General features: G+C 35.7%; 1 protein-coding gene across 1 annotated transcript in view; it reads left to right on the forward strand.

The window, feature by feature from the left end:
• The first annotated feature begins 876 nt into the window (after positions 1 to 876).
• Tll1 (tolloid-like 1) overlaps positions 877 to 18,878 on the forward strand; it is a 90,213-nt gene continuing 72,211 nt past the window's right edge. Inside the window, exon 1 of the mRNA XM_013023704.1 lies at positions 877 to 931. Within this exon, the coding sequence (XP_012879158.1) occupies positions 877 to 931 (55 nt within the window). The remainder of the gene's footprint in view (positions 932 to 18,878) is intronic.

The following is an 18,878-nucleotide window of genomic DNA, read 5'->3' on the forward strand; positions in this document are numbered from 1 at the left end:
TTCCATTGTGTATATATACCACATTTTCTTGATCCATTCATCTACTGAGGGGCATCTGGGTTGGTTCCATATCTTAGCTATGGTAAATAATAGCTATATTTTTTAACAGTGGCCATTAGAGCTAATCCAGTGATGTGTGTGTGTGTGTGTGTGTGTGTGTGTGTGTGTGTATGTGTGTGTGTGTGTGTGTGTGTATTTCACTCATATAGAGAAGCATATGAGCAGTTCCTGAGTCAGGGAAGAACTTTGTGGAATTTAATAATAGCCACTGTGGCTGAAGTCTGGTGGCTCCATATAACCATATAAACTATATAAAAAGCTATTAAACTACATATACATATACTATATAAAATTCTGATAAAAAGATCATAAGATGTTAAAAAATGCTTTAAAAAGTAGTGTATGAATGTACTCACAAACTGACATGTTGAATTGAAACCTCTTTGCCTAAATAGTTAAGGATAACAAAAAATGTAGTATATAAATCTAAAAAGGAATGGGATGAAAATCAGAGGGACACAAATGTGTTAGGTGAATTGTAAAGGGGTCCCTCTTCTCCCCAAGATTCCTGCCCCACGAATTATTCAATCAAACCTTAATCCAGGTAGTGCTGTAAAGGAACTCTCCAGAGGGAAGTAGAAGTGCAAGACAGTGAACTCTAAAATGAAGGATTAATTTAGCTTGTTCATGGAATCCCATAAGCTCCTGGAGTTTATAGAGATAGAAGGAGACTCCGTCAGCGATGGAGTCTGCTGCAGCAGGAAGGCATGGTGAGGAGAAAAGCACGTGGCATCCGGAGTGGAGAGAGACTCTCAAGCTACTCTCACCGAGATTTAGAAAATGGAAAATGGCAGCAACTGGAGAATGAGCTTGGACATGGCTGATTCTCTAACGCCTGCCGAAGGAAAGCCCGACAGTTCCTCTCAGCCTGGTGAGATGTGAAGCAGTGCAAAGAGCTGAGCCCCATTACACCCACACTTCAGATGTGTAGCGCTTCTAAGACAGATAGTGAATTTAACGTCTACATGTGTCAGAGTTTTACTATGGCAGCAGTATGAATATAGGTGTTGGTTCCTGGAAGTAATAGGCTCTCTGTCATAAATACCTAAAGCATGTGGAAATGGCAGATGTCAGAAGAGTGTTGGAGAACATGATGTCATAGCCAAAGCCTGGATTACCTTAACTATGATGTCAGTAGAATGTGGACATTGGGGATGCCCCTAGGGAGGGCAGGAAAGGGAGTATTACTGGAACATAAAAGGAATCAAACACCATTTCCACACAGTGACAGAGACTCGCAAATCTGTGTGCTGTCATTACGTTGCATGCAGAATGCTTATGAGATCAACTCTGATAGTTATTTGAATTTTTCCCAGCAAAGCATTAAGTATATTAAATGGTGCATTGTTCTCCTCAGGCCACCATAAAAAATCCCACAGACAAACCCCATTATCATAACAAATTTAATTCTTGTTGTTCTGGAGGATGGATGATCCTAGATCAAGACAGGCAAGAAAATAGTCATTTTGAGCTTTACTTGGCTTGAAGATGGTTGGCATGTCTCTGTCTGCTCCTGTAAAAAGCATAAAGAAAACATTTCATTTAAATTTAAAAATAATGGCTAGAGAAGAATCAATGCACACCAAAAGTTGTTTTTTCTTTTTTGGGGGGGTGGGGTGGGATGGGGAGGAGGTACAATCTTGAGGCTTGAACTCAGGGCCTAGGTGCTGTCCCAGAGCCATGTTCAACCACCACTAAACTACTGTTCTATTTTCATCTTTTTCTGAGTAGTTTATTAAAGAAGAGTCTCATGGACTTTCCTGGCTAGGCCGGCTTCTAACTATGATCCTCCTGCTCCAAGGTAGCTCTTTAGGAGGAAAGTTTTAAAAAGAATGAATGTGTGGTCAGATTGAAAAAAAGCTTATTTTGGAGAGAATTTCGACAATTCATACAGATGTTGTATAGGGCTGATGAGAAGGGATGGTTTATAGAGATTGAAAGTACAAAAAAATAAGCAACAAAGAATGACAGCGATAGGATTTCATGATTCTAATATAGTTGTAGTCAACAAAGACTCAACAGAATTCACTGAAATACTTGTGTTAACCACTCTCCTCCAATTCTTATCATGAAAGGGAGAAATCAATATTCTCCAAAGGCCAAAGGGTCTAATAATGTAAAGAAAAAAAAATACACCGTTGTCTTCAGATTATAGTAGGTAAAGCACATCCTAGAAAAGCATAAGTATGAATGTTTTTTTATAAAGGAAATGAGATACTATCTAAATTTCCTTGCTGATACTTTTTGGTCTGTTTTCACCTTCACTTATTTATGTTGACAATGCTGACAGATTCAGTCATTCTCTTGAGTATCTTTCATGCAGACACAACCTAAAGATACAAAGTAAAATGAAGGTCAGAATAAGATGTTCAAAGTACTTATTTATCTCAAGAAGTCAAGCTACCACACATACTTGGTTGGACATCCTATATTAGTATTGTGCTAGAAGGATGCGTGTCTATCCTATGGCTTTAGCTATTGGGGGATCCCTGTGGGAGGGAAGTGTCCTTTGTTTTTTGATTGTCATTGTTCAGATTCTCATCCAGTCTACAGTTTTCTGGAACCATGAGGTTCAGCCAGATGGACAGCCGAGGCTGGGCACATACTTTGGCTTTTCCATTCTTCCCTTCTCCATCTGGAGTCTGGTTCCCTTTGCCAACACTGCAGTACCAGGAGCTAGCTTCTACCTGCCTCTCCACGCTTGTGCTCTCTCTCCATGGAGCATCTATTTATATATCTCTTCATGTCGCAGCACCCAGCTGGGTTAGTTGTTGTTTTCCCGTTTGCAGAGATGTTACCTGAAGTGTTATTTATTTTTTTTACTTAAAAACACCTTTGAGATAGATCTCCACTGTTTCTCTTAGTGTATTTTTTTTAATACCAATGAGATGAGTGAAGTTCAATCAGTTTAGCCAAGGACATTCGGTCATTTACACACATTTCTTGATTTCACAGGAGAGCAAAATTTTCCCTTAAATCTTCTTTTGCAACTCTTATGAGAGAGAAAATGTTTCTGAAAAGAAGGCCAGCATGTCAATATAAAAAAAAAGAATTTAATCATACTGGAAAATGCTTGTAAAGTTGCATGGATAAGAAAGGATTCTGTGGTAAAAAAAAATCTCATGTAATAGATAATATTTCCTTAATTTTTTTAGTGTCTTTGAAGTGATATTTGTCACCACATATTGGGGTTCACCTAATTTAATTAAAACTTCACTCTTGATTTCTGAGATTCCTCATTTGGATGCTATCTTATTTTTACTCTAAATCTTTCAAGGTTTTTTTTTTTTGCTTTATCTCATTTGAAATCTAAATCATGACGGGCTTCTTTCCATTATCGACTAATTGGATTTGTATAAAAATGCTGGCAAAAGCCACTCAGCATTATTCAGCAGCACTGAAGAATGCCAAGGGAGATGGGTGGAGTATTTTAAGAATGTTTGTGTGTAAGATTCACCGTAAATATTGGTCTGACATACTGACATTTGAGAGGAGCCGAAGGTATAAATTCACTTACATAGATAAGCAAGTGGGTTCCCCAAAAGAAAGATATTTAAGATTCTGGAAAAAAATCACGACCATGGTTCAGTAATAGAACTGGGGGAAAAGCCAGTAAAGTACCATGTTAGGGACAGGATCACAAAAGAGGGCAAACAGGACTGTTGGGGGCAGCCTAGGTTCTAGAGATTCAAAAACTATGCAATGAGCACAATCGTTGCCCTTCCCCTTGATAGTTTGTCATTCACCTTATGTTTGTCACATGTTACATTTGCTTTCCCTGTCAAGGAGAAAATAATCATGTCACAGCTTCAGGAAGGTCGAACCTAGAAACTCTGCAATTTTCAATTTTGTAGTAGGGATGAAAGAATCATGCATTCATGGGAAAAGATATTCTAGATGAAAGAAGGAAGCACACAGCATTGTCTTGAGCTGATAATGTGCGCAAAATGTGAGGAATAAGGGGGAGAGATCAGTAGATAGTCTATCTGTGAGTCTGGGAGAAGATGTCTCCATGGTGATGACTCCCATGAATAAATACGTTTATATATTCTTGATAGCTGTGCTGTTTTCAAAATGTACCTGAATGGGGTAAAAAAAGTATGTTTGGCAAGAGATGGAAGAATAAAACAGATCAGCAGCACATCCTTAAACATATCAGTAATTATTGAAATACCATGATCTAAATCATACCTTTGTGAAAGTTGTGTTGTTGCTAACTCTTATGAATCATCCATGAGGACTTAAATTAATTGTGGCAGAGTTCCATTAAGATTTTACCAGCTCAAGAGACAAACCCACCTTTGCATAATGGATTAGGTGCTTTAAAAGAAGATATTTGCAAAGCAGTCGTGGTTCATTATGTTGGTTCTGCCTTTGGACTGTCTGGGGTTGAACCTGTACTGTGATTTCCTGGCTGAATTTCTCTGAGCCTCACCTCATTCGTCTTTTTACAATGTGGGGAAAACAACTGGGCTACATAGTAGACTGCAGTGTAAAAATACTTGAACAAACTGATTTTTGTTATGAGGTTAATTATGAATAGAATGAGAGCAACATTGAGATATACAGATTGTAGGGTGTCAAAAGTCTAAAACCTCTGTGTTTACTAGGGAGTTTGTGTGTGTTTGTTTGTGTTTGTGTGTCTCTGTGTGTTATTTGAGCACAATCCAGAGCATCATCCAGAAATCCAGGCTCCAGTTCCCACTAACGTAAGTTGAGACTCTCATGAATCATCAAATCTCATCTTTTCAGTCTTTTTAGATGTTGTCATTTTTGCCCTCAGGGGTTTGTGGTGTGAACAGTAAAGAGACTAAATGTGCAATCAGAAAAATAAATAAATCTGTCCATTGCAATTACCTTGCATAATTTCAAGAATTTGAATCATTCATTTTTAATCTGTGAGATTATGTGGATTGTTCTATGGCTGCTCTTGTCAAATTATTTAGTTTTGTAAAATTTGATTTTTACTCTATCCATGACTTTGTTTCTCTGAATCAGAGTAATCTAAGTCTAAGTACTGACGGAGTATCCTGGGATGATATGCAGACTGCAAAAAAGACGTAATGCATTTCTTCTTGGAAGTGTTTGGATAATCTTCGATAAAATCATATGTACTTATTTTTTAAAACAATTCTACATATTAGAATTGCTTACAAAAATTTTTAACCATACCCATTTACTCCGTGGTCAGATTTAGAACTCTTTTTAACCCTGCACAGCTTTTGAATCCTAAAGTATATAAAAGCGTATTCCCCAAAAGGTAAATCAGGTAGAGGATCATGCCAGAGGCCAATAGGAAAGCCACTGACTAGCTAGCAGGTGATGAGAGCCAGCAAGGAACCTTGGGAGAGGCAGAAGAGGTACTAAGGGTAGGGGGAAAAGTCAATAGTATTTGGTGACTCACACTAAATGGGGGAAGAGCGATAAACAATGATCTAGATAACATACTATGTATGCTATTTTTGAGAAGTAAATATGTGTCTAAAGAATAAGTAGAGGGGCTGGGAAGTTGGCTCAGTGATAGAGTTCTTGCCTCGCATGCATGAGGCCCTGGGTTCGATTCCTTAGCACCACATAAGCAGAAAAAAAGCCAAAAGTGGTTCTGTGGCTCAAGTGGTAGAGCCCTAGCCTTGAGCTGAAGAGCTGAGGGACAGCGCCCAGGCCCAGAGTTCAGGCTCCACGACTGAAAAAAAAAAACAAACAACAACAACCCAAAAAACAAACAAAAAACCCAGAAAAAGTAGAATGTGGAGGGAAGGGATGGGATGGTAAGGGAAAAACAAAGGAGGAGATGATGCTTGATAGGAAATGTACTCATTAACTTATTCATGTAACTGTAACCCCTCTGTACAGCATCTTTACAATAAAAATTTATATTAAAAAAAGAATAAGTAGAATTTATGTTGGATTATCCTTTATTTAGTAAGCATTAAGTTGGTGTTTTAAGTTTAACTTAATGATAAAATGGTCTGAATTCTGCTCCGTTTACACTTTGACAAGTTTCTTTATTATCTTATCCATGAAAAGGGTGGGCGGATCTCACCCAACACAAGAAGTGATTTCCCATCCTTTCTCTAAGTGGTAAATATCAGAGAAAAAAGCTTGTCTTGTCTGGTTAGAAATTGTGTAGGTAGAATAAAGATTTAAAATTACTTTCACATGTGTTTTTCTCCCACAATGCAGAACTTCTCAACAAATAACCATCACATGGTAAAGCTACAGGACTGATGTTGTAACACTAAACAAACTGCTTCTAGGTCTAAGGATGCCGAAGTCCATTTTTCTTGGGCTCATTGCTAGTTTGCAGACCACACTCTTGATTGCTCACTACCACCAGCTCCTTTCCCTTCCCTCCACAGCAGCATAGACTAACTGCTCAAGATTCTACAGAGAAAGGTTGTGAGTTTCAAATTCAATCCTAATTCTGTCTGCACTAAGGAACCATTTTGGTAGGTAAAAGTATATTGTATATATGAATATTAAAATGAATATGGAGGTAGTGGCTCCCTTAAGAAAAATGGGAGTCAGTGGTAGTCACATTGGTAATCTAAGAAGGGAGGAGATAAAGGGTTTTGTATTATCCGTTTCCTTTAAGGAAAATCATTTCAATCATAATACTCTTTACCAAAATATCATTTCAGTTCCCAAGGCTTAGAACTGTTCATCTTTTAACTTAAAAGTCAGAGTTGTTTTTCCCTTCTTGTAATTATAGCAATATAATTGACCTCACCTTAAGAACTGTGATTCTTTGGGTTAAAGAATTATTCCTTTGTGATTTTAGAAAGCTGCTTTCAGTGCTGCCTAGATGGTGAAAAGCCAGGATATAAATGTGCTTGTGTTAAGTCTTCACAAACCTGGGAGTATTTTGAGCTTGGCAAAATAAAATTTCACATTGAGATTCTTTGTGTTGAGCACAATTCAAAACATATTTTGAAAACTATCTTCTCCCTTTAGTTTATACCTCTGAGTACTTTAATTTGTATTATTATTTTTGTTTCTTATTCATTTCCAATATTTTATGAGAGATTTCTGATAACCATGAACCTTTCCCTTTGAACTTAGGAATTCCGTCTTGCCAATATTAAATTAAGGAACTAGGAAAACCTGAATTCAGTTTAAATTTTAAAATCTGTGTCTTATTTGTTGGCCAGATATCTTCCGCCACTCCCAAGGTGTCTGTTTTTAATTATAAAGAAATGCTTAATCAGTCTATCATACACAGTTATATTTTCACATGTTTTGGTGGACTCTTACTTAGAGAGTTCATAACTCTAATATGCTAAGTACCAGAAGTGTTATTTTTATTTGGTGAAATTGGAATGCATAACAAAGTAAACATTTATGTTTACACACTTTTATAAACCTGCTGCATGCACGCTGTACCTACTGAAGTGGGCTCGAAATCATCAATTGTAGCTCTAAAGCAAATTATAATAGAAAAGGATATTGGAAATTTCCTCTTGTTTCCAGAAATTAATACAAGTTATGATCACAGAGAGTATCATAAGTGAGTTGTGTGTGTGTGTATGTGTGTGTGTTTATTGTTGTTATTCTTTTAGAGATGACCTAGCATGGATTACTTAGGCTCTGCTATTCTCTCCTTTCAGGGTAGTCTTGATGTTATAAAAATAAGCAATAGAGAACAAACTCCCAATTATTAATCACGGTATTCCAATGGACCTTTTTGTATTGCAGTGTTGAAAAATATAACTAATTTTTTTGAGGAATGTTGTTTGAACGTGTTCTTATTTTTCGGGTCCTATAAGAAGTTATTACTGTCAAACTACCATCTCATTTCTATGCGGCATTGTATGTTATAGGCACTTGCCATTTACAGACACATTTTCATTCTCTACAACTAATGGTAAAGGAATTATTAGCATTGATAACAGAATCTAAGAGAGAGTCAGAACGTTTCATTACTTTGTAAGATATAAGCATTCAGCTTTTAAGGAATATTCCAATACCATAGAAGATGACCTTTTTGAATAAAAAAATGAAACTTCCTTAGTGTTTACATTTGCCTACGAATGGTTACTATTAACCAGATAACATATATATTTTTGTCATGCGTAGGTATTCTATCTTTTAGAAGTAATATCATTCAAATATTTAAATATTACTGTTCTCTGAAGAAACCTTCTTTTTCTTCATTTCTAACTGGGGGCATAGCTCAAGTGGAAGCACACTTCTAGCAAGTACAAGGCTCTGAGCTATCAAAAACAAACCCAAACAAACCCAAACACCTGCCACCCAAACAAAACAATGTATATTTAGAGTGATTTTCCAAATGATCCAATGGGAATCTTCATTATTTAACTGAAACATAGCCATACACAGTATTCTTAAATTCTTTGAGCTGTTTGGAGGGGTTGCGTGGGGAGGGGATGAAAGAGGATGATAAAAGGGGCGATAGTGATCCAGTGCATTGCACTTATAAACTCATTAGTTAAATGATAACACATTTTGCAGCTACTTAAAGACAATGAGGATATAATTAAAATACATTTAACCTTAAAAATACATTGAACCTATATTACAGAATATTTCTTTCCATATTCCATACTTAATATTTTTTCCATAGAAGGCATAAGACCATTTTCATTCAAAATAGACATTTTAGTGACCCTGGATGACTGAACTCCAAGACTTTTTAACCTTACTTTTTTACCTATTCAAATTTTAGCTATTGAAATTTAGCTATACGATGTTCTTACATAATTAACCTTATTGAAATCATCATGGCTATTCTAGTTTAAAGAGTGTATGGAATATATAAAATGGAACGTGTTCAGGGTGACCTATATCTACCATGTGGGAAAAGAATTGAAGTTATGAAGGACTTTTTCCCCAATCTCTCTTTTTGTAGGCTAGCAGTACTAAATATTCCTTGGCTGGTGTAATGACTTGCTTAGTGGTTTCACCCATGCCCACATTGCTGTACAAATGGAACCACTATTTCCCATGCCCTTCTCAGGCAATAGATGCTGCATTAATAATCATAATAGGTCCCTGGAGTACCATGTGATGCTCCCAGGAGATCACCTGAAGGTAAATAGAGTCTTTCACTTCCCATGATCAGGTTAAATTATCCTGTTAGCTGAAGTGGTGCACATCTATAATCTTAGCACTCAGGAAGCCAAAGAAGACAGGAAAATTGTGGTTTCCAGGCTAACTTTGGCAACGTAAAACCAATCTCAAAAAATAAAAATAAATGACTGAATAATGAATGAATTAAATGAATAGATAAATGATCAGTAAATAAATAATAAACAAAGAAGTAGAAAAGGGAAGAGTATTTGTCCTTAACAGGATGGAATAGATGCCTTCAGACTCAGAACTTTAGGGAAATTCAGGACTTTGAGGTGATGAGTTAGATTTTTTTCCATTGAGGTGACAAAATACAAAATACAATCTGTGAGAGGAACCAGAGAGGTTTCGGTCCGTTGTGGTGGGGAGGTGAGGCACAGCACTCCCAACGTGACAACCCAAAGCAGGGGAAGTGCTGGCTCTCGTGCTTTTTGCTTTGTCCCTTTATTTTACCCAGGTTCCCAGCCTATGGGATAGGACCACCTAATTTCCCTCCTTTCGTTAATACTCTCTGGAAACACTCTCACAAACATACCCAAAGGTATGCGTGTTAAAATGAAGATGAAGATTAGCATTATAACATTACAACTCTTCCCCTTCTTAACTTGATGACCAAACATTAAACTATAATGCACCTGTTTTGCCCCACTCCAAATTCTCATATCCATCCCATAATAAATGTGTCCTGTCAGTCACTAAGCATCCTCCCAGTCCTAGTATTTCCAACATTGTTCAATTGTTCCAATGTCTTTTCTGAGACTCAAGGGTCTTGTAAAATCAAATACAAGTTTTAAACACCAAGATACAAGGGCTCATTGCAAACATTCTCATTCTGAAAGGTAGAAATGGGGGGAAAGGAGGGATTAGAACCAAAGTTAAGACTGAAAAGCAGCAGGAGAAACATTAAATCATAGCTTCATGTCCAGCTGTGAGATAACTGGGATGTGGGACACACAGATCTTAGCTGTTTGGCCCCATGGCCTTCCAGCCCCTACCTATGGTCTCTCCTGAGGATTGGCTCTGCTGGCTGCTTGAAACTTCGCTCAGCAGGTGTTCCATGTCCCTGTCATCTCTAAGTTTTTGTGGTCTCCACTGTAGCTGAGGGTCACCCTTCCAGCTGGTTCACATTGATGGTACACAGGCTTCTCTTTGACCCCTGGAGTCCTCTCCATGTTATGAGACTGTTCTCATCCAGTGGGTACCTGAGAACCTAGCATCATATGGTTCATGCCAAGGTCCGAGGTCAGCTCTAACAGTAGCCAGGCTTCTTCAAACAGTGGAAGCTGCACCCAAACAGTGCATAAGGGACTGGGCACAGAGATGGATCTGGGGAACACAATTTCCTGTGTTGCAGTCCTGTGCAAGTGGGGTTCCCTGAGCTCTCTTCTTCAGGGAAAGTCTTTCAAGAGACACTTTATAGTCTTTTAAACCCTTGGGACTGAGATTGCTGGGATCTGATTCCTGTGATGGTATTCCTCCCATTGTTTCAGACAACATACTTAACTTCTTTTAATGATCTTCATCTCTTCAGCAGCCATTTCCCGCCCTGGTTCCAACTTACATACCCATCTTCTTTTCTCGATACAACACAAGTGTTTGAAACCCTCTGTTCTGCTTTTTGCTAGCAATTTTCACTGCATGCTTGGCTGAGAACAGCCATCAATAGCTCTACCACAGGCTGGATGCCTGGTCTGCTTTGAAACTTCTCCACCAGATTAGTTCACTATTTAAAACTCAGCCTCCTGCAAGATCTCAGGATATGGACAAAGGAAGACAAGCTCCTTACCAGAATGTAACATGCATGGCCCTCATCAAATCTCCAACAGAGCTGTGTTACTATCCGGTGTCTGCATTCCTTATTGCCTTCTAACCTTCTGAGCTCCCACCAGAATTGCCTATTGTCTCTGCTTACAGCATTCTAGTACTATTTCCTTACCCTGTATCCACAAGCCTTTTAAAATTTCCCTCACAAATGGATTCCAAAAGCTTCTGAACCAAACCATATAATCAGATAGTTCCAAGAAGTTTTCATGACCTCATTTTGACAAAATACCTGACACAAACAAGTTCAGGACTCACAGTTTATTTGGATTCACAGTTTCAGAGGTTGTGGTCTATGGTAGTAGAAGCTGTAGGATATGGAGGAGTGACTCACTTGTGGTGGCCAGGAAGAAGAAGAGGGGAAATTATTTCTGCATGTAAGCTTTGTCCTTTTTCTCCTTTTTATCTACCCCAGTCTCAGATTATAGGATGTTGCGCCCCAAATTCCTGGTACTTCTTTCCCACTTAGGTAAATCCCCCTTGGAAATGCTCTCACTGAAACAACACGAGTTCAATTGAATCAATCTTGACAATTTAATATTGACAGTCAAGATTAAATATTACAATATATATCCACCTATAGTTCTTTATCTCATGTATTATGGTTACATTATTTCCAAGTAGGACACTGAATTATATAGCCTGCCCACTGAGATTGGCAAGTTCATTTTCCTTGGTGCTTTGTAGTTGCTTAGGCTTAAATCCTAGATGTCATTTTTAGTTTTCTGTCATTAAGTTAGAGAAAATAAGGATATTTTTATGTGCTACTGAGAAGACTTCCTACCTTTCACTTGTAGTCTGCATTATTGATTAGTTGCTGCCAGTCTTGTTAATTTCAAACATGCGTCAATACCTGGTAAATAACATTAATGTTTCCTTTTAGAATCTACCATTACTATTGGAGAAATATTTAATGATTATATTGTTATTGTATCTCATAACTGATTTGTGTTTCACCTATGGGCTGTGATGAAGTTTCAGTTGGTACCAGTGTTGGTAGCAATGGTCACATGGCAGAGGATGGAGGTTAGCATCTGAGGGGATTACTAGGAAGAATTTTTTGGTCTCCATTTACGAAAGGCAAGAGAAAGTAACAGGACTAGACAACATGTTGGGCTACAATATAGTCTTGATAAAGATTAGATTCAGAGCTCTGAAGCTTGGATGTCTTAAGTTGAATTGAAGGAAATAGCTGTACCCTCTACACACTGATCATTCATTGAATGTTGGCTATAAACAGTGATTATGGATGAAGCAGCAATTAGCTAAAGTAGTTGACAATTGAAGACTTATAGTGCACAGTTTTTCAGTATGTGGATCGATTCCTCCATCTTGAGGTTGGATCTGCACAGCTTATCAAAGCATATCATAAAAAATTCCAAAGAAAAGATTCCAATAGTAGTGACACTCATCCATCCCTTTCCATATTTACAGAGGCAGTGGAGGCAGTGAATACCTAGACTATTGTATGGGGGAAAATCTTCCCTTAAATATAATTATAATAGCATGCCTAGACATATTAGCAAGCAAAGTCTACCAGTTATTTATGAAAAATTGTATATTTAGACTAGAAAAGAAATTGTCTGCCAGTTTATTCCAGATTTTTGCAAAGCAAGATGGTATGATTTTCTGTAGAGCCAAAATATATTGTGATTTCTACAGAGGGAAGGCCATCTCCTTGACTGAAACTGTTAATATAAATGATGAAAAGATATGTTAATTGGGGAGGATAGGACAGACATGAAAGCAAAGAGAAAAATAGTCCGAAAGGCAAATTCTGAAGATGCCTATTCAAATCTGTCCACGTACAAAATTACTGTCCCAAAGATCTAATGGATTGATGGCATTAAACACAAGAATCCTGTAAGTAAACTCATTTTCTCTGATTTGCTGCTCACCTGGCATTTTCTGAGTATTGTTTTTCATCATGTGTATTTATCTATATTGATGTATGTTGCTCAGCTATCCTGACTATTCCCTTTACAATTATATTTCTTCTTATGAAGTAGGATTTTGATTTTCATGATTATGGTATCTTAGGAGTTTTCTCAGGACTGTCTGGGTTTTCCAAGTGTTGTTGATTGTGGGACCCTGACAAAATGGGAGTTTCAGATTCATTAAGGTTAAAGCCAAACCTTAATTTGAGTCAAGTCATCAAAAGTAGATCCTACTTTTCATTTGTCTCCCTAGAAATATCCCTCTATCCTATCTATATTCTTCTTGAATTTATTTAATGGTTGTTTGCGAAGTAGCAAGTCACTGACTGGTATAGCCATAGCCTTAGAGAAAAAAAGATGCGATTGAAGTGTAATCCAGGCCAATTGTAGTGATGAGCTGTCACTCAGAGATACTCAGGATTAAGTATAATTAGGGCCAAAGGTATAAAACTGGTAAAACCAGATACCCCATGAGCTGTTGCTGAGGCAATGTGACTAATTCTGGTAGTGAAGTCTACTTTTAATATTCTCACAATTCAAGGGAGCCTTAAAGAGCCTGAATATGCTATGACTTCTTGAATGATAAATAGGAGGCTAAATAGTTCATTTATACCATTGACTCTGAATGGCTGTTACAAGAGCCTGTCCTATATACTAAGTGATAATTTCCAAACATAGAGGATTATATTATTTAGTATTGAATTCCAGGTACCTAAGATACAAAATGTAAGTTCAACAAACCATAATGAAATGTCCCAAAATTTGGAAATAATAAAAATGGAATTTAAGCATTTCATGTGAATTCCTTATTTTTTATTCCTTTTTTAGAGTAAGTGTTCATTTTATTAACATTCCAATCCCCCCATAGAATTAAAGATAAATTAATTTTATTAATTATTGAAACGAATTGATACTAATGAGCCTTTTATAATTTCTGTCCTAATTGCTAACATACTGTATTTCTAAAATCATGTAACTAAAAGAGTAATATAATCTTTAACTCAAAAATATAATTATATGTAATATAATAAATAGTATGATGTAATTATCTTGAACTCAAAAATTTATAGGAACAGATGATACACTCCTTCATTATCTGTAAGCTTTTGTTCTTGTCCAGTTTTATTCAAAAGGAGATTATTTTTCAGTTAAATTAATATTTCTATAAATGATGGCACTAATTCCAAAGAAGACAGTGATTATTTGGTATGTTTGGCATAGTATACCAAAAAGAGAATGTAAATCTTCAGATATATTTTGGTCTGTTTTTAAATTATTATAAAAAGATTTTACAGTAAGTTTTGTTGAAAATAGTTTAAAAGGAAAATTACAGCTCTATCTCGAGTCCAAATAGTTACACAAAAGCTTTGAGTCAAAGTGTGCATTTAACATTAATTATTAATACTGTAGGGCTGGGCCAAATTTCTAATTAGTATCTTCAAGTTAAGATTTACTATTCCAGTTCTAACTATTCAAATTAAAACATAAGGCGTTCAGGATGATGATTGCTGGAATTTATGAAGATTTGATTTTCTTAGTGTGGATGCTTATATTCGGATTGTAGCACTCATATATTTTTCTTTTATTATCCTGAGTACACTAGCGGCTTACTTATCAGCTTTGAAAAAACACATGTAAAAGATAGGTAGAGTCAGAGGGGGTTATGTCTCTACCAGTGCATAAGCCATGGAGGACTCCCATTTGCCTTTTGTAGATGTTCTTTCTGTGCCTCATTTCCATTTTTCAAGAGTGTATATTATCCTCACGGGTCAGTGTAGGTACTTAGAGGACTGCTGTGGTTAGGTGAATCACCATATTGACCTCAGATGGAAACATCAACAGATGATGGCTCCAATGAAGAGCTGGGTGACCCTGTGATAACACTATATCCTGTGAATTGTAGCTGTAAGTGTATTTTTTAAAGTCAAGTCTATTAGCAATGTCGCAGTATTAACAATCCCCCTAATGCTTTCCAAGTCTCAAAGGGTATAACGTAGGCAAGAATACTTAATCTTAAGTATTATTAAAATTACCATACATATTTATTATACTACACATTTAATAGTAGTGTAAGTTGCCTACATTTTATGGAATGTTTAAAGATGTTGAAACTTTGAAAATAATATCAACCTTAGGACTTTTTGGCTTGTTTTGGTATGAATTAAATTCTCTGCAGTTATTCACTTAATTATGTAAAGTAGCCAACACTACAAAGAGAAAAAGTAGAAATCAGTACATGGAGTCAAGTTTTCACCATGTCAATGAGATTTAAAATTTTACAAAGTTTATTTCACTGAGCACATGCTGTTTTGTGGCTGTTCAGTGGGAGATAGAAACCAAAGGAAAAAATTCTGGCCTTTAACTTGTGCCCAGAGGAAATCTTTTACAAGATAATAATAACCAGAAAGGTTGGAATGGAGCCATTTCTCTCAACTTACCATAAAAACGAAGCAAAATGATAATGAGGAATAGTGAGAAATAAGAATCTTCTCTTTGTTGAAGAAGTGACTGGTCAGGGGGCAAAACAAAGCTAAAATAAATAAAATAATAATTCTACATGCAAGTCTTACTTCATGGAAAAGAGATTAAGATTTGCTCCAAGAACTTGTGTCAATATTTAGAAAATAAATAAGCTTAATTAACAAAGATGTATCAGAGTTGACTCCTACACTCTGTACAAATGTAAACCATTACAGGCTCAAGGGAAGAAAAACAAAACAAAACAAAACAAGTGTTCGTTTTGGTCCTTAGAAGATGTGTAATGTGGGAAACATAAATAAACCAAATCTCACTAGTGGCTGCTTATGTATTCAGTGTGTGAGCAGTGTAAGAATGGTAGGTTTCTAAAAACTTGTGAACTACAGATGATTTATTTTTTTTAAAGCTTGTGTGAGAAAATATTAGGCCATACACACAAAAAGTTTCAATATTTATTTTTATGTTTCTTGATCAAAGAATTTTTTCTGTCAGTGTTTTCTCTTTTGAGACAAAGAGTTCCAAATGAATATTTGTGGTATGGGTGATATTTAAAAAATGTCCTGAGAAATCCTGTCCACAGGCATTGTGGACTATAAATGCAGATTGATATGATATTTCAATGGGTCTTTTGTTATGGGAAAAAGTTGGTGTTCTGAGTTAAAAAGAAAGATGTTTATGTGAAATTTTAGCATTTAATCATGTCCATAAAGTAAGATGATGCTAAAATAGAAAGAGGAAACTAAAAAAGGATAACTGTGTTCCATGTTGAGAAAGAGCAGACGAACGTGGATTCATCTTTAAACTAACAGATATTGTGAAAAATTACTTTAGTGTTAAATATCTCCAGATACGATCCTCACTCACATTGTGCATCTGTGTATGTATATACTTGGTTTTTATTTCAGATCAGACATCTGACTTTTTATGGCATTTATAGCTTATTTTCTGATTAGTAATTGATCAAATAATATCATTTAACTAGTGGAGTTTTGATTAATAATTGATCAAATAATATTTAACTAGTGGAGGAGTTCTGTGTTGTTTGCAGGGAATGCTAAATTTGGAGTAAATTTAGTTGCTTTTTCATAATCAATAATCTAGAGTAGCTTTTCTTATGTGATTTCAGCATAAGAGTATTTGAAAATATAGTATTACACAAGCTACTCATAACGATTGCAGTCTAATCTGAATCCAGCCCTGGGCAAAACATGTGAGACCCTATCTGAAAAATAACTAAATATCCTTTAAAAAAAGGAAAGAAAGAAGAAAAAAGAACATTATACAAAATGTTTTCTTAGAACAACTCTAGAATTGGATTCATTATTTTATTAGAAATTTAAGAACGCTGGATAGAACATAAAAAACTTTAAGAGTATTTTTTAGAGTAGGCAGAAAATACATTTTTAGTAATTTTTATTTTGCATCAAGAGATTTTTACAACTTTAGATAATTATTCCTTCAACTTGGAATTTGTATTAACTTTGATATGTGTCATAGTTTGGAATACTTATTCTGTGCATATGAAATGTCAACAGGATTTTTTCCCTCTTTTGATTGATGTAACATCGTCTCTAAAATGTATATACTAGAACTTTGGCCAAATCTTATTTTTCTTTGGCAGTTTGCTTAGTGGTTGTCAATATTTAAAAATAGTTGACTTTTGAGAGTCTACTCTTGCCCTTGGTGTGAAGAAATTTTCATTATGCTTTCATTGTAAGTCCAAGTGATCTTGTCAGACTTTTCATGACCTTATTTTCTCTCCCTAAGTCCAGGATTAATAAACGCTGAAGTTTAAGAAGAATATGGAAAAAGTGTAATGACCAAGTACTCTTGGCTATGGTTGAACCTCTGAGTTCTCTCTCCAAATCTCATAAATCCCAAGCTTTAATGTTCTTCCTTGGCCATTTACCTCCTGAGCTTGAGTGTTTTAGAGAAGGAGAACAGAAATCTTAATAATACAAATAAAAAGGAAACCCAGGTCCCTTTGAATTGTTTCATTAAGTTTATAACAATAATCCACTCTCAATTGAAGAGTTTCAAAATACTCATTCTTGGCAATAGTAAAGCATCCAATGTTTGGTTTTAAAGCCTCATTTTTGTTATGTGCAACGTATATACAAATCAATGTTGTATTTCCATTTATTTTTGCATTTTTAACCAAAATTATATATTGAAGAGCTCTTTATTTGATAAATCATAATGTATTATGCATTTCAAAATGTTAAAAGGGTTTTGAAAGTTTACATCAGGGCATGATAAATGGTTGAGAAAGTATGCTTAGCTTGATTTAAACATTACACTATACATGTATATCAAAATGTCACATTACACCATTAATAGGTGCAATTTTGTTTTTATGAGCAGTTAAAATATTCAATTTATTTAAAAGGAAATAAGGGCGAAAACCTGTATTTTCTATTGTGACCAGCACTTTCTTTTTTTGCATTAAATTAAAAAAATTTCCTGTAAAGATGCTGTATAGAGGGGTTACCATTACATCAGCAAGATAATGAGTACATTTCCTGTCGAGCATTGTTACCCCCTCCTCTGTTTGTCTCCTACTACTGCAAGATATGAACACAAGAGGTTTTTTTTGTTATTTTTTTAATGTACTATGTGATTTTTTTTGTTCCTCTTGTATGTTTTGTATGGTATATCCCTGTTGTCACTGTATTTGATTTTGGTACCTTGCATCTTGTATATACATTTATCTAATTTGGGGAGGGAAGGGGAATAATGAAATTCTGAAACAAGGACACAGGATAACACATTGTAACAATGATACTCACAAGACATTACGCTGGAAATGATCAGCACTTTGAACACAAGATTAAAGAATAAGAGTACTTCCTGTCTTCTTTCTTTCCGTTCTTTTCTTTTCTCTCTCTTTCTTTTCTTCCTTCCTTCTTTTCTTTCTCTTTCTTTCTTTTTCTTTTCTTTCTCTTCCTTCCTATTTCTTTCCTGTCTTTCTCTTTTACTTTCTAGTTGCTTTAAGACTTATTTAATATATCATTTACCCCAGAAAAATGTATATTCTGTTCTTTAAATTTAAAAATACTCACTTCATTTTTAAAAATTTTAAAATATTTTTATTATGTTTAAGTAGTTGTACAAAGGAATTGCCATTCAATAAGGAAGTTTATAAATACAGTGCATCTTGATCAATGCCATCCCTTTCAACATTCTCAACCATCCTTTCCACCATTCCTTCCCTTACTGTTCTTAATTTTGTAGTATATGTTTGGAATACTTTTGCCATTTAACAAAGTAGTTTATGAATATAATGCATCTTGGTCTGTGTTTGCCCTGGAAAGCAGTAAGGAAGTTCCTCCAAAAACTAAATATAAATGCCACATTTAAGCCAGGCCCAAAGAAACATAGGTCCCATGGTTTCCCTTATTTGCAATAACTAGAATATATATGTCTGAGACAAGCAGAAAAGGTCAGATAAGTTGCTGTTAGGTGAAATGAACCTCAAGATAAGGGCTCAAA

Source organism: Dipodomys ordii, unplaced genomic scaffold (assembly GCF_000151885.1).
Source record: "Dipodomys ordii isolate 6190 unplaced genomic scaffold, Dord_2.0 Scaffold4, whole genome shotgun sequence".
Classification (NCBI taxonomy): Eukaryota; Metazoa; Chordata; class Mammalia; order Rodentia; family Heteromyidae; genus Dipodomys; species Dipodomys ordii.